This window comes from Esox lucius, chromosome 1 (assembly GCF_011004845.1).
Source record: "Esox lucius isolate fEsoLuc1 chromosome 1, fEsoLuc1.pri, whole genome shotgun sequence".
NCBI lineage: Eukaryota > Metazoa > Chordata > Actinopteri > Esociformes > Esocidae > Esox > Esox lucius.
In genome coordinates, this window is record NC_047569.1 from 38,960,793 (window position 1) to 38,976,980 (window position 16,188).

Here is a 16,188-nt window from a genome sequence, read left to right on the forward strand (position 1 = left end):
GAGACAGGGAGACCGAGAGAGACGATGTTTCCATCCTCGGGTCTCTCTGTTTATTTTTATGAATATTTGTTTTACCTTTATTTTACCAGCGAAGCGAATTGAAAAGCGCTTCTCATTTGCAGTGATGACCTGGCCCATGACCTGGCTAATTAGACATGACCTTGGTACAAGAAAACACAAAGTTACACAATAGGTAACACAGACAACTCAAAATAAACTAGTGACAATGAAGGGAAAAAATGTAAGAGGTCAGATGAATAATTTACACCAATAAATTATTATTTTTTGTTTTATTATTATTTATACCGTGCATACAGATGGAATAAGGTGCTAAGATACAGTGATCAGCTAGCAGATCAGACAATCGTTTTTTAAAGGAGTATGGAGTGATGAGACTACCCACAGAGTGGAAAACCACATCCAGTCTCTTAAGGTGACTATTTGTGGCAAGTCTATGAATTACATTGCCAAAAGCCAAGACTAATGAGATGGTCATTTGAAAAGAGTTTGTTTGGCAACATGGATAAAGAAGAACAATTACGGATTTAATTCCAGCCTGGATCTGGCCAATATCCCACTGAGCAAAATCATGTAAAATGTGTATTTTCAACGTCTATACAAAGCCTTTTCAACCAGGAAGAAGTCTTTACAAAATCCTTTTCTCAGTGGGATGGGCCAGGAAAGAGTGTGAACAGACTACCCCAACACCAACAGATTTGTATGTATTGAAGTGTCCTAAATCAGATCCATTTGGAGTGGGGGACATTGTGGGGGAGGCAAGTAGGGGTAATTTCAGATTGAAACATGCATTTAGATTCACTGAAATTTTGCAGTAGACTTGCCTTACTTGGAGATCAAATAAGGCAAATTGTATACTGCTGAAGTGCCACAGAAGGGTTTGTCAGCACAGAGATCAAGATGTATTTAAAAAAATTCATCTTCATGAAGATGGAAAAGGGAATCACCTGCGGCAGGTGCAAAATGATTGATGTATACAGAGAGAGAGGTCAGCCCGAGGGTCACACTGCGCACGGTCCGAGAAGTCTTGGAACCACGCTATTCAAATTCTCTGTGAGACCATGGCAGTTGAGTCAGCTAAACAGATTTGATGGATTAGCTCAAAGGCACTGGCTGAGTCGATAAAAAAAAACTTGCGGTACAGATTTCTATCTATATAGCAGATAGGATGTAATTTAGAACCTTGAATTTAGCTGAGGTACAAACATGCCCAGCTCTGAAGCCTGACTATAAATGGTTACATAATAAAAAATGAGAGCGAGGGAAGAATGCAGAGGAGAAAGACAGAGAGAGAGAGAGAGAGAAGTGGTAAGGAAGAAAGGAAAGGGAGAGGGAGGGAGGGAGACAGAGAGAAGGGGGAGGGAGAGAGGGGAGGGTGATAGAGAAGGGGCACATGTGAGACAAAAGGCATACATACAATCAAGCTTTGTTGGAGCAAAGGACCACACAGCTGGTGCCAACTCTCTCTTTCACACACACACACACACACACACACACACACACACACACATGTTTACTAAACCAACACACACACATGTTTACCAAAAAAATCCTACTTTTACTAATCCGAACCATATCTTCAACCTCAACCCTAACCTTAACCTCAATAACCTCACAGGTACGCCTAGCCCTAATGCTTAACCCTTATTCTAACCCCAACTCCAATTGTAACTTTGGCCCTAAACCTAAACACGGAAGCCAAATTTGTTTCTCCTTTTTTCAAAATGGGTAAAGGAAAGAGGATTTGCTTTTTTTAACCACAGTTTGGGGACATGTTTGCCACTGAAACACAAACTATCTGAAACTACGAAGTAGACATTTAAGTGTACATTAGTAGACATTTAGCCTTGTTACCACTTTATGTAGCTAACATTCCATTTACCAGTGACCAAGCTATCAGCTATTGCTTAATTGACCAAATACTTGATAGTAACATTCACCAAGACCTTTTCTCTTCATCCTTTCCTTTCCAATAACCTGATGACCCAACTGCAGTATATCCGAGACACACTGCTGAGTCAGGCTTCTTCAGTTACGTTAACTTTTACAATACAATACCCATCACTACAGGAACGCTGTGGACACACCTGTTACAACGCTACCTAACACTTTCATAAGACACCTTACGATCGATTCAGTTATGAGGCTGAGATCACAAGTCGTCAAAATACACTGAAATGTATGTTAACATATATTCTGCAAGTGATCAGATTAATCTTGCTCCAATTGTAATCTTTAACCTTTAACCCCTGAACCATGTGTTGACTGGATATGTTTCAGACTCCAATGAGAAGCTGCAATTGGTGGTCTCAGCTGGTTTGACTTCTAACCTTTGAACTATGTGATGTGTTTCAGACTCTGATGGAAAGCTAGCACGGGGGTCTCAGCTGGTTCATATGACCCTGATGATGCACAGCTGGGTTGTTCCCTCACAGATCTTCGCCCAAAAACTCCTTGCACTATATCCTTTACTCATGATGCATGTCAAATGAATTTATCCCCCAAAAAACACATTTTATCTTCCTGGTTCAGTTCACTTAAACATTTTCTAAGTTCTCAAACTATTTCCTGAACAGTCTTTGAGTCTCATTTTCTTCGAGTTGGTTGTGTGGCTACATTTGAACATATTTCAAGTTATCTAATCGTGAATGAGTTTGTCTGACTTTTATTGACCAATAGAGGAGTTGCATAACTGCAAATAAGAAATCTAGGCAGGATTGATCAAATGTTCTAACTGTATCTGGACACAGATCTGTTCAGGGATCAGTCTGGTTGGTGCCTTGCACCTCGTAGTCACGTCTCCTTTAATCCCTCTGACCAGGAAACAAGTAAAGCTTTGTTTACCCCTGCCTTGCTTTTCAGCAGTAGATGCTGGTTACCCTTTCCTCACTCACTGGCCCATTACTAAGAGGGCTGACTAGTCTTTGTTTGTCCAAGGTTCTGGAGGTCTTTCCAGTGTTCTGGTGGGTTGTACAGTGTTCTGGTGGGTCGTCCAGTGATCCCGTCAGTTGTTTAGTGTTTTGGTTGGCTGTCCAGGGTTCTGGAGGTCTTTCCAGTGTTCTGGTGGGTTGTCCAGTGTTCTGGTGGGTTGTCCAGTGTTCTGGTGTGTTGTCCAGTGTTCCGGTCAGTTGTTTAGTGTTTTGCTTGGCTGTCCAGGGTTCTGGTGTGTTGTCCAGTGTTCCGGTCAGTTGTTTAGTGTTTTGCTTGGCTGTCCAGGTTTCTGGTGTGTTGTCCAGTGTTCCGGTCAGTTGTTTAGTGTTTTGGTTGGCTGTCCAGTGTCCTGGTGGGTTGTCCAGAGTTCTGGTGGGTTGTCCAGTGATTCCGTCAGTTGTTTAGTGTTTTGGTTGGCTGTCCAGGGTTCTGGAGGTCTTTCCAGTGTTCTGGTGGGTTGTCCAGTGTTCTGGTGGGTTGTCCAGTGTTCTGGTGTGTTGTCCAGTGTTCCGGTCAGTTGTTTAGTGTTTTGCTTGGCTGTCCAGTGTCCTGGTGGGTTGTCCAGAGTTCTGGTGGGTTGTCCAGTGATCCCGTCAGTTGTTTAGTGTTTTGGTTGGCTGTCCAGGGTTCTGGAGGTCTTTCCAGTGTTCTGGTGGGTTGTCCAGTGTTCTGGTGGGTTGTCCAGTGTTCTGGTGTGCTGTCCAGTGTTCCGGTCAGTTGTTTGGTGTTTTGCTCGGCTGTCCAGTGTCCTGGTGGGTTGTCCAGTGTTCCGGTCAGTTGTTTAGTGTTTTGGTGGGTTGTCCAGAGTTCTGGTGGGTTGTCCAGAGTTTGGATGGATGTCTAGATTTGCAGTGGGCTGTTTCTGGACTCTGTGTGTCCGTGTTTAATTCAGCTTAGCTGTTTCAGCTGTGTTGCTGTGGATGTGTAATCTGTAATCGGTCCAGCGCCTGTCCAGTTCTTCCTTGACCGTCTCACCTATAAAGACTGTCCGCCGGAGAAGAGAGGTCTGCGAAGGCCCCAGGTGTGTCACCTCATCAGGTCAGTACGCCCCTCCTGTGCACCCACTCTAACCTCACTGAGGTCACCTGCTGACGACCGCAGGGTTGTGGGTTCGATTCCCTACCGGGGTCGTCGAAATGTACGCAGCCGTGTCGCTCCGGATTAGAGCGTCCGTCGGGTCACGTGAACGGTGTTCGGATCAGACTTTTCTGGTGACTTCGGTGCCGCCGGCGATGTCTGTGGGCACATAGTAAACGTGTCTCCATGTGTCTCCGTGTGTCTCCGTGTGTCTCCGTGTGACTCCGTGTGTGCCCCTCAGACAGTGGATCAGTAGGTTTCCAGCAGTGTTCGAGGCCGACCCGCAGCTGGAACAGATGATGTCCGACCTGTGGACTTTGGTGCGCTCTGAGACTCAGGATATTATAGACACGTCCTACCTGTGAGTCCCACTGTGTGGGTGTGTCTGTGTGGGTGTGTCTGTGTACTGTATGTGTGAATGTACACATTTTCCTATACTTGTACTATATACATTTCCCGGGCAGGGATAACAAAACAGTTAAACCTCATTTTACAGGTCCTCTTATTTTTGCAGAAAGGTTAGTTTTATCCTAGGGTTTAGCAATGAGATTACAGGTGGTGTTAAAGGGTCAGCAGGAAAACAGGAAAATTCTATTTTGGGTTTCAAAAAATATATTTTGATGCTGTTTGTTCTTTCTTGTTGCCGGGGCAGTTATGACGCCATCCCTCCCTGTCTGTTTGAGTACGCCTCCTGTCACAGAGGAAAATGTTCTTGCACATTTGAGACCTTCGCGCAAATAAGGTGAGAGACCATCCCATAGAAATAGGATGAACAGAAACTATCCCCTACTATCCCTTTGTAACTATCCTCTACAGCTCAGTGACCCCGAGTCTCCCTGTCCCCTACAGCTCAGTGACCCCCAATGTGACCCCCAGTCCCCTACAGCTCAGTGACCCCCAATGTGACCCCCAGTCCCCCTGTCCCCTACAGCTCAGTGACCCCAAATGTGACCCCAAGTCCAACTGTCCACTACAGCTCAGTGACCCCGAGTCTCCCTGTCCCCTACAGCTGTGACCCCAGTCCCCTGTCCCCTACAGCTGTGAACCAAGTCCCCTGTCCCCTACAGCTCAGTGACCCCAGTCCCCTGTCCCCTACAGCTGTGACCCCAGTCCCCTGTCCCCTACAGCTGTGACCCAAGTCCCCTGTCCCCTACAGCTCAGTGACCCCAGTCCCGTCCCCTACAGCTGTGACCCCAGTCCCCTGTCCCCTACAGCTGTGACCCAAGTCCCCTGTCCCTTACAGCTGTGATCCAAGTCCCCTGTCCCCTACAGCTCAGTGACCCCAGTCCCCTGTCCCCTACAGCTGTGACCCCAGTCCCCTGTCCCCTACAGCTGTGACCCAAGTCCCCTGTCCCCTACAGCTCAGTGACCCCAGTCTCCTGTCTCCTACAGCTCAGTGATCCCAGTCTCCCAGGCCCCTTCGCCGTCTGTGAAGAAGAGGAAGGTCTCATTGTTGTTTGACCACATGGAGCCAGATGAGATGGCTGAACATCTTTCCTACTTGGAGTTCAAAAACTTCTGCAATGTCTCGGTGAGTCAGTAGACTGGCTAGTCTGTTAGTCAGTTACCCTGACAGTCAGTCAGTTATTCAGCCAGTCAGTTATACAGTCAGCAATCATCAAGTCAGTCCGTTATCCAGTCAGCCAGTTATGCAGTCAGCCAGTAAGAAGGTTCAGTCAGTTATCCAGTCAGACAGCCAGTCAGTCATGCAGTTATTCAGTCAGTCAGTCATGTATCCAGTCAGTCAGTCAGGCAGTAAGTCAGACTGTCAGTGGGAACATTCTAGAGGTGAGCCAACACCAGCCAAAGGTGGACAGTGGTTGACGAGGTGGGAGGAGCTTCTTGCAGCAGCCCAAAGTGGAACACTGCGGCAGTTTCTCACGGCGAGACTCGGACCACGCTGCCCTGTTCATACGTGTCTTTGCCTTCCCGTCCCGCCCGGCGCCAGTTCCTGGACTACCGCAGCTACGTGGTGCGCGGCTCGGTGCGAGACAACCCGGCCCTGGAGCGTAGCGTCATGATGTGCAACGGCGTGTCCCAGTGGGTCCAGCTGATGATCCTCAGTCGCCACACGGCCCAGCAGAGGGCCCAGGTGTTCACCAAGTTCATACACGTGGCTCAGGTGACCTACAGCAGCGCACGCACACACACACACGCACACACACACAGGCACGCACGTACGCATGCACAGCACTGTGTGTCTGTCCTTAAATGAGCTGCAGGGAAAATATATTAATTGGCAGAGTGTGGGGAGAAAGGCGGCCACCTTGAACTGCCCTAACTCACGATGACGAGAGGATGGTTGGGGCTTCACTGCTGCATTTCGGAGCAGCCTTTGACATTATTGAACATGAGCTGATGTTGGAAAATCTTTGCTACAGCTTTGCTTGGTCCGCTGTGTCGTGCTTTGGGGGAATGTTTATCCAACGACACTCACTAAGTGTTTAACGAGTGTTTTTTGCTGTGTTTATGACCCGTCATTCCTCTTCCACAAGGTTTGAACGATGATGTTGATTCCCCACTCTAAACCCAGTGTTCTCACTGAGAACAGAGTTGCAATCAGGATCAGAACATACAGCAAAGAAATCAACAAGGCACTCGCTCCTCTGATCTAACTTACTACACTAAGGAAAATATCACACCAAAGAAAGGAGAAACCAGCACGCTGTTCTTACTAGTATTGTTGTTTGTCATTTGTTGAAGCGTATTCATCAACCTCAAGGCCCTCATGAGAGCTTTAGTTATATTTGCGAATGTCTCCCAAGTGCAGATATAGCTCCACCCAGATACACTGAATTTTTCTAGGAGAAAGATTATAGGGTTAACCAATGGTATTTATTTACTTCTGTTTCTAGATTGACAGACAGTATTTCTATAAAAACCATTGCAGGGGTATCAGCTTATTATAATGGATTTCCATACTGGTCTCTTTGGAGGATGGAAAGATAATATCAACTGTTAAACTGATACTACAGATGACACTAATTCATTCATATTTTCAAAATCACATGAAGCGGAAACCCCTATAAGGCCTTTCTAAAATAATGTCTGGAGAGTAAAAATCTCCAAACACTCCCTTTTGCTCAGAGAACCATAACATCACCCCCGCAGTCTGATTTCCTAACTTTCTTTATGCCAATGAATCTAAAGGCTGAAATGTAGATGACAGGTGGAGAATTCTACTTTCGTGACTGTTGTGCGGTGCCTCTTCAGTTACAGCTCCATTGGGTATGGGCCTTTTCCTTCTCTGTATGGGCTGGTAGTTGGCATGAAACTAACTTATCGCTTGTATTGCAACAGAGTTGTATTTTCGTTGTTCAGCGGGCAGAGCAGGCTCCGAAAAGATAACGTTTTTTTAAACAACGTTCCCCATTTTACGTGATATTATGGTTTTTGTGCTGATTAGTTGGTTTAAGTTCGGTGTTTTCCGTAGCAACCCATTGGTTTCCCATTCGTGGTATTCAGTGCACGCGGGCGGTCAGACGCGCACGAGTTGCTTTGCCTCAGTTGTATCAGGCTGTGTGCCCGTCCTAGTTTGTGATGTTTACATGTAAATACTGTGTGAAATATACATGAAGTAGAACGTTTTGTTCTCCTGTCTCTCGCCACGGGGATGAAGGGGTTCTGTGAATGTAGCCTAACGTTCAGAAGACCAAATTGAAACAATGGCAGGACTTGTCTCCACCTCCTGTTTCCTCACCGAACGAGACCGGAATAGTATTAGCTAGTACTGAGAGTGTCTAAGCGAATATGAGGAGACTAGGTCAATGCAAACAGACGGACGGACCGGCGTGAAAGTTTAAAAGGAGAATATATCTCAGGCACTCTGAACAATTTTGTGTAAAAACATTATTTGATACACTATTTAAAACATTAACTGCCGATGTCTACTGGTCATTTCTGCTTGTATGTTTCCAAGTTGTAGGCTCCATAAAGAATCTTACATATGGCCTCTTTATGTAAAGGGGGATCTAAATTAAATCAACAAAAAACTAACGTACTGTGTGAGTGGTAGCTGGAGCTGAGAAGGTTTTGTTTCTGACAAGTTCCCATTTCTGCTTAGTTCCCACTTCTTTAAAATTATGAAAACTGTTCCCCCTCCAACCCCGCAGAGGCTGCATGCGCTGCAGAACTTCAACACCCTGATGGCGGTGACGGGAGGTCTGTGTCACAGTTCCATCTCACGTCTGAAGGACACCGCCAGCCTGTTGCCTCCGGATGTCACCAAGGTCAGCCCTACGCAGGGTTCAAACACATTGCATCCATTACAAAGGCTCATAGCGGATCGCTATTCAGACCGAAGCAGCAGATTCTTTACCCGCATTCACATGGCAACACATTCTTCATTCATTACTTAAAGGGCCCTCGTGTGTGTTTTCTGTTACCATGTTTAAGTGCAGAGGAAATGTTTAAAAAGGTAGAGGTTGACATTTTAGTCACTTACCAAATGCTCTTACCCAGAAGGATCCCTGTGGGACCCCCACAACTCTGGCATTTCACGGGCAGTACTTTATTAAATGAGCCACACAGGATCTAAAGATGCTGTGTTAGTAATCAGAGTAAACTTTTAACCAGAAAGTAATCCAACAACATATTTGTCCATCCCCTTGTGTTTCTCATCTCTCATTTGGTTGCTCCCTGTCAATCTTCTCCCCTGACTCCTCTTTTTTCCTGTCCTTCTCTCCAGGCCCTCAGCGAGATGACGGAGCTACTGTCGTCTTCCAGTAACTATAGCAACTACAGGCGGGTGTATAGTGAGTGCATCGGTTTCAAGGTGCCCATCCTGGGGGTCCACCTGAAGGACCTGATCTCCCTGAATGAGGCGTTGCCAGACTACCTGGAGGAGCAGAAGATCAACCTGGGGAAGCTCCAGCACCTGTACTCCAACATCTCGGACCTGCTGGCTCTGCATTCGTACACCCCTCCCTTTGAGGCCAACAAAGACCTGCTGCACCTGCTCACGGTGAGATGTTTACTGGAGCTCTGTGCGAACCGGACACTCCTTGCCCTGGAGTCCCGTTCAAGTGGACCCGGCCGGCCGGTGACATGGGTCATTGTTCAGAAACACACTGGGCAAAACATTGTGTTCATTGTTCAGAAACTTCATAGATGTTAGAATTTTTAAACGAATTTCACTTGGAGAGGCAGAGTAAGTAGCATGTGTTTTTATCATGGGCAAAATACCACATTTGAACATTGGGATACATTGTGCCGTGTGTTTGACAAACATCACTCTGAGTTGACTCTGCCTGCGAACTTTAGCCTGGTAGTGGATCTGAGAATTAACCCGGAAAACGGCGGAGTGTTTGGAGTAGCCTGGTGACACGGTGGAACGTTGGACGGTTGAATGCCGGATGGCTACAGCGTTCTGGTTCCACCGCACCGCTCCACCATATATGTGTGTATTAACGGTGTGTTTCTCATTCCCCAGCTGTCTTTGGATCTGTACTATACCGAGGATGAGATCTATGAGCTGTCCTACACCAAGGAGCCCAAAAACCTTAAGATACAGGTCAGCAGGGATGCCCACAGCCAGACACACAGCCAGACACACAGACAGACAGACACACAGACAGACACATCCCATTCATGGACAGAACATTCAAGCTCCATTGGGATTTCCATTGATCCACAATGCATCATTCATATATCAATTACACTCTCCCTACCTCCCTGTCTCTCTACCACTCTCCCTTTTGTTTTTTTTATATTGCCAAAAAAATCTAAATACTTTGTCTTTACCTTCCTACTTCTCTCTCTTACTAATTCTACCCCTCTCTCTCTCTCTCTCTCTCTCTCTCTCTCTCTCTCTCTTACACTCTCTGTGTCTCTCTCAAGGCCTCTTATGCTGACAGTTTTTAACTGTTATCTGTCACCATCATCCTGCCTTCTTCCTGACCTCTGACTTTACATCCTGTCCCTTCATCTCCACCCTGTTAGAAGGCTGGGCTAGGTTTCATCTCCACCCTGTTGGTGGAAGCTAGGTTCTGCTCCATCAAAGTTAACCACAAATGAACCTCGACAGAGACAAGATATTTTGTGGGGTTTTTTATGTGTGCTTCCTTTCATGTTCCGTCCCTCTCACCTCTTCCCTCCCTCTCTCCTGGCAGCCGGTTACCCCTGTCAAGCCTCCGGTGGTGGCTGAGTGGGGCTCAGGTGTGACGCCCAGGCTGGACCCGGACACCATCTCTAAACACGTCAAGCAGATGGTGGACGTGAGTGTTTATCAATCTACGGTAGAGCAAAGACATTGAATGTCCTCCAGTGACCCGGAGTGAGAAGACAAATCAGACCGTGTGGGATTATAGAGGCGTACCCACAACTCACCACTCTGTCTAATGAGAACTCCACTCCGTTGGTCTGACTGTCCATCCGTGTTTTTCTGTCTGTCTGTCTGCCTGCAATGCCTCTCAAAAGTGTGGACTGGGCTACATTTTATTGTGAGCAATCTTGCTTAAGAATGGGCAAACGTCTGTGTCCAGATGTATCCAAATACCCATGGCTGTACAAACTGTTAAGGGCTGCCTCCACCAAAATATTGACTTAAGGGGGTGAATACCTAAGCAATAAATGTATGTTTTATATTTGCAATTCATTTGCAGTTTATAGATTTTCTTTCACTCTGATACGATGAGTGAAAAATGTAATTGATGAATGAAGATCACTGATTGGTTGGGACCTCCCCTCACCTGGCTGTGAAGGTCTTATCTGGATTCTGATTAAAAGGAAGTAATTTCACATTACTTGTAACATTCAACAGAACTGAAACTGTGTTGCGTTGAGGGAGAAGCTCAAAAAACAGGGAGGGGTTGTGGGCTGTTGAACACTGTCAACAGGACCATGGTCACTTAACTTGGCACACCCATCAAACATAACAGACACTCCAGGGAACTGAACCAGAGATGGATAATAAAAATCTCTGACTGAACGTACCCCAACAGACACTCCAGGAAGTGAGCTTGACACACCTGCTCTACTCCGGTATGCCGGCGGCGGAGTCAAAGGGGTAGGACGACAGAAAGATCAGATATAGGATATAAGGAATCCAGGAGAGTTGAATTGTGATTGAGCTGTGAGAACTTCTGCCTGTCTTTTCATTTCCTCATTAGGGTGCAACCGAAAGCAGAACCACCTCTACCACACCACGACATTAACATAACCTATCTGGCACTCCACATGACTTTACATCAATCCCAAACAGACCTCCGAAAAACTAAACAATGCAAAATGCATAGATGTGACATGTTTTACTAAATCCAAACAAATCCTCTCCGATCTCCACAGGGGAATAGGGTTTAGTGCTTAGAGGTCAATTCGGGATTGAGCCAGGCTATCTCAAGTTAGACAAGTAGTCCATTTTCTTATTCTATAATTGCTATTTGTTTGTCAACAAACTGACACCAGAGGGTTGAACTACATATAAGGTTTGTCCACCTTTTGCTAACTAGCTAGGTGGTAAATGAGCGTTCATGACGCTACTGGTGAATTAATCAGCGAACCCTTCGTTGACACAATGCTAATCTTTCAGTCCCTGGCTTAGGACGAGCTGAGGAGAATTTTTTTAAAACAACTAATCTTGCAACTTGTTCTTCACGTTTGCCCCTTGTAAATGTTGGCTTGACAAGAGGACAAGCACACTGGTCCATTTTCACTCTTCTTGCCACCATTTCATAAATTATTTATACACTACCAGTCAAAATGTTGGACACCAACTCATTCAAGGCTATTTCTCTATTTATTTTTTCTTAATTTTTCACATTATAGAATAATAGTGAAGGCATAAAAACTATAAAGTAACTCATGTGGAATCATGTAGAAACCAAAACAGTGTTAAACAATGCAAACACATTTCATATTGAAGATTCTTCAAAGTAGCCACCCTTTGCTTTGATGATGCACACTTAAAGTGCTTTTCCAACAGTCTTGAAGGGGTTTCCACATATGCTGAACACCTGTTGGCGGATTTTCCTTGAGTGTGTGGTCCAACTCATCCTAAACCATCTCAGTTGGGTTGAGGTTGGGTGATTGTTAAGGCCAGGTCACCTGATGCAGCACCATTACTCTCCTTGGTCAACTTGGTTACTACATGATTCGATAATGTGTTATTTCATAGTTTTGATGTCTTCACTGTTATTCCATGATGTGGAAAATTGGCAAATTACAGAAATACCCATGAATGAGTAGGTGTCTTCTACTGGTAATGTTTATTTATATGAAGGAAGCCAGAGAGGTTAGAGAAAAGAGGACGTAGACGTTTTGCGCACGTCATTGAGAAACCTCAGTACTAGTCCTGAAAGTCTGAGGTAATTTCTGAGGTATTATGATCTGGTTTGAGCCAAAAATACATTTGGAAATCCCACACAGATTACTAAATTCAAATGACTAATGTCTTCAATGATCATGCTTTTAATGTCCATGGCTTTAATGTCCATGCTTCCATGGCTTTTAATGTCCATGGCTTTTAATGTCCATGGCTTTAATGTCCATGGCTTTTAATGTCCATGGCTTTAATATCCATGGCTTTTAATGTCCATGGCTTTAATGTCCATGGCTTTTAATGTCCATGGCTTTAATATCCATGGCTTTTAATGTCCACGCCTTCAATGCCAGTGTCTTGGTCTCGGTTTAGTCCGCAAACTACCTCTACAGCCCTGACCACCACCCACCCCAACTCTCCCAGACATAACCAAGAGTTAACAGTCTGCTGCCCCCCCCTACAGTCCATCATGAAGAACTACGACCTAAACCAAGACGGCTACATCTCCCTGGAAGACTTTGAGAAGATAGCAGCCAACTTTCCCTTCTCATTCTGCAACAATGAAAGTGACAGGTGAGAAGAACGTAAACAATTGTCTGTCGTGCAAAATAAACTCCACTGAATTGGGAGAGAAAAGTTTCGTCCACGCACTGTTCATGGCCAGGTTTTGGTTGAGTAGCTCCGGTGTCTTAGTTAATGTGCGAAAACTGTTCCGGTCGTAGCTTGGACCCTGTTCCTTCTCTTCTTCTGCGACTCACACCTGTCTTCCCACCAGGGAGGGGGAGATCAGTCGTGAACAGATCAGTTCCTACTTCATGAGGGGCATGTCAGTCTGTGCCAAACTGGGCTACAACTTCAAGAACGTCCACAACTTCCAGGAGACGACGTACAAGCGGCCCACCTTCTGTGACACCTGCGGAGGATTTGTGGGTACCACGTTGAGTTGTTGAAGGGAGGATTTATGGGTACCACACTGACTTGTTAAAGGGAGGATTTGTGGGTACCACACTGACTTGTTGAAGGGAGGATTTATGGGTACCACACTGACTTGTTGAAGGGAGGATTTGTGGGTACCAAGTTGAGTTGTTGAAGGGAGGATTTATGGGTACCACACTGACTTGTTGAAGGGAGGATTTGTGGGTACCACACTGACTTGTTAAAGGAAGGATTTGTGGGTACCAAGTTGAGTCATTAAAGCTGTGTCACTTGGCTACGGTTTGTCACAAATCCTAATGTTTAACTGACTTCACTGTGCTTTGCTCTTACAGCTGTGGGGTGTCATCAAACAGGGCTTCCACTGTAAAGGTAAGACCCTCCACCCTCGTGCAACAACGTCAAGCACAATATAAGCACTGGCTGTGAGCGAACTCTACCTTAGGAGACATTACACGTCCATATGTTATAGTACACCTTTCTGCTCACTCCGAACGCTCTCCCTCCACCGTCAGACTGCGGGGTCAACTGTCACAGACACTGCCAGGACCTGTGCGGGATGCAGTGCGTGAAGACGGACAGGACGCACGGCGGTTCCTGTCCTTCAACGCCGGCCTCCGCCCTCACCCCCATCCCAGACCTGCCACGCAAGGCCAACAGCTGGAGTAAGACAACCTCACACCAGCTTTCTTCTGGTCATGCCGACTGGCTGGCTGGTTGACTGACTGGCTCCTACTGACGTTCCATCATAGGACAATGTGTAATGTCTACAGGAGTAATAACAATTACGAAGATTTTTTTTATAATAATAAAAATGTCTTTGTTTTTGTGTCTCCTACCAGGTTCGTCTGAGACCACTTTTGTTTTCCCTGGGAGTAATGTTAACGGGAGTAACAACCGTGTTGGAGGGGACCTGGACCGCTCCACTCAGGGTCACTCAACTCTATCGGACCGTTCCACTCAGGGTCACTCAACTCTATCGGACCGTTCCACTCAGGGTCACTCAACTCTATCGGACCGTTCCACTCAGGGTCACTCAGCTCTATCGGACCGCTCCAGTCAGGGTCACTCTGCTCTATCGGACCGCTCCACTCAGACTGACCCAGGGTTTTGGATGCCCATGAAAGTTGACAAAAAAAAGGTCCAGCCAAACTCCCATCCCCAAGTTCTCCCAATGGAGAAAGAGAAGGTAAGATGTAAAACAACTATGCTATATCTGACATGGCTCATATTTCTCCCAGTGTTGGATTCTACTGAAATATTGCTGATATCCGCTGTCTCCCTCTTCTCTTTCCAGGGACACGTGGGGATCCCCCAGAGAACCCGTGGATCCTCCATGCCTGTCTCCTTCCTGCAGGAGAAGATGGAGGAACTCAATCTGACCCGAGAAAAGAGCAGAGAGCCAGACTGATCCTGACACAGACACACACAGACAGATGCACCCAGAAACATAAATTACACTGGGTTTTAGTGTGTTCTGTATTTGAGACAATATGTCAAAAAGCAACAGCAACACCTACAAACTACTTCCCGAAACATTTCAAAGTTTTGGAGTTGTTTAAAATATATATATTTTCCTTCTGTTACCTCCATGGTATGTTTTGTTCCTAAATCGGGGTGGAATATTCAGTTATATGATCGATGAGGTACTCTCGGCTCACAACTTTGGAACACTCTGGAACGCTCTCTGGTGCTAACTTCTTTTCTCCAATAAAACAATGCCACCCTTTTCCATATTTGGTGCAATATTCCACAACCCCACAAATGCCTTATTGTCACTATAAACCAGTTACCAGAAAAATCTGTCCTGTTAAGTGTTGTGATGTGATACCTGCGGTATACGATTCCATATGCCACGCCTATCAACCAATCAGCATTCAGGATTCGAAGCACCCGGTTTATAATTGGTTATACCATCTATGAGGGATTCTCAGCTGACAACTTTGGAATGTCACCCGTCTCCCTATTACAATGCACTGATATTCAATCGAGAGTGGTGCACGTTGTAGGAACGAGTTGCCACGGAAACGGACCTCCAACACTGCCTTGGCAGTAGTGAGACATGATCTTACTGATGACTGGACTACGCTCCAGCAGCTCTACCCCTCCGAAAAACAGCCGTGTTCAGAGAAACTGAGCACATGAGCACGCCGCCTTGAACGAGCTTGGTCTCCCAACGGTGCAGATTACCGTCAATGGTTTCCAACTCCGTGCTGTGATTTCAGAAGCGTTGTGGTAATGACTTTTGGTCTCCTGTCTGCTAACCTGTGTTAATATAACCCTGTGATGTGGGTCCGCTGTGGAGAGAATGCCTGAGGTGGGATTTCAGGTCAATGATGTGTATTCACAGTGTAGTCGCCGGGACCTTTTTGTGTTCTACCTGTTGTGTTCTTCTTGACATGTTTACAAACTAACATGTTTAAATCTCACAGGTTGGTGTGATACCCATTAGACCCAATGAAGTGTTACTATGAATGATTTATAGGGTTAAGAGCACCATTTGTGAGGGGTAGCCTTGATTTCCATCCGACATGACCTCTAAGTGGATATCCGGGGTGAATTTGATTATTAAAGTTTCTGCTTGGTGGTTTAATTAAATGACTGATTTGTGTGACCTTAGACATAGGGGTGCATTCATTCTGCCAAATCTGTCCAAAAACGTTCAATTTGCTGTTAAGAAACGTTTTCCAAAAAACGGAAGCAAGCGTAACGAAATGAAATGTCATTGTCCACTTAGTCTAGTTTTCATGGGAAAATGTTTTGTTTGTAACTTATTTGGCAGAAGAAATACACAGCTGGATTCATTCAGTTGGCTGTTCAAGTTGTAATTTTGATTTATAAACAATGCATTAACTTCTTATAGCTTGTGAATGGCTTTATTTATTAACCGATTTTATTATCAAATGTTACCATTTACGAGAGATCTAGAACAGTTAAAATGCAACGGAATAATAGTGACTTCACTAAAGAAA

General features: G+C 45.6%; 1 protein-coding gene across 2 annotated transcripts in view; it reads left to right on the forward strand.

Moving 5' to 3' along the window:
* Positions 1 to 16,076, forward strand: part of rasgrp4 (RAS guanyl releasing protein 4) — a 27,437-nt gene extending 11,361 nt beyond the window's left edge. The window contains exons 3-19 of one of the 2 annotated variants that reach the window (XM_034294208.1): positions 2,374 to 2,479; positions 3,925 to 3,987; positions 4,268 to 4,387; positions 4,679 to 4,768; positions 5,419 to 5,557; positions 5,975 to 6,148; positions 8,139 to 8,255; positions 8,714 to 8,989; positions 9,458 to 9,538; positions 10,137 to 10,241; positions 12,747 to 12,856; positions 13,059 to 13,209; positions 13,552 to 13,588; positions 13,732 to 13,881; positions 14,059 to 14,148; positions 14,182 to 14,405; positions 14,514 to 16,076. In XM_034294208.1, coding sequence (XP_034150099.1) covers positions 2,374 to 2,479; positions 3,925 to 3,987; positions 4,268 to 4,387; positions 4,679 to 4,768; positions 5,419 to 5,557; positions 5,975 to 6,148; positions 8,139 to 8,255; positions 8,714 to 8,989; positions 9,458 to 9,538; positions 10,137 to 10,241; positions 12,747 to 12,856; positions 13,059 to 13,209; positions 13,552 to 13,588; positions 13,732 to 13,881; positions 14,059 to 14,148; positions 14,182 to 14,405; positions 14,514 to 14,627 — 2,147 coding nt within the window. In that variant the 3' untranslated portion in view covers positions 14,628 to 16,076. Of the gene's footprint in view, positions 1 to 2,373; positions 2,480 to 3,924; positions 3,988 to 4,267; positions 4,388 to 4,678; positions 4,769 to 5,418; positions 5,558 to 5,974; positions 6,149 to 8,138; positions 8,256 to 8,713; positions 8,990 to 9,457; positions 9,539 to 10,136; positions 10,242 to 12,746; positions 12,857 to 13,058; positions 13,210 to 13,551; positions 13,589 to 13,731; positions 13,882 to 14,058; positions 14,406 to 14,513 lie in introns of both variants that reach the window. The other variant, XM_010898887.5, reaches the window with a different exon arrangement.
* The last annotated feature ends 112 nt before the right edge of the window (positions 16,077 to 16,188 follow it).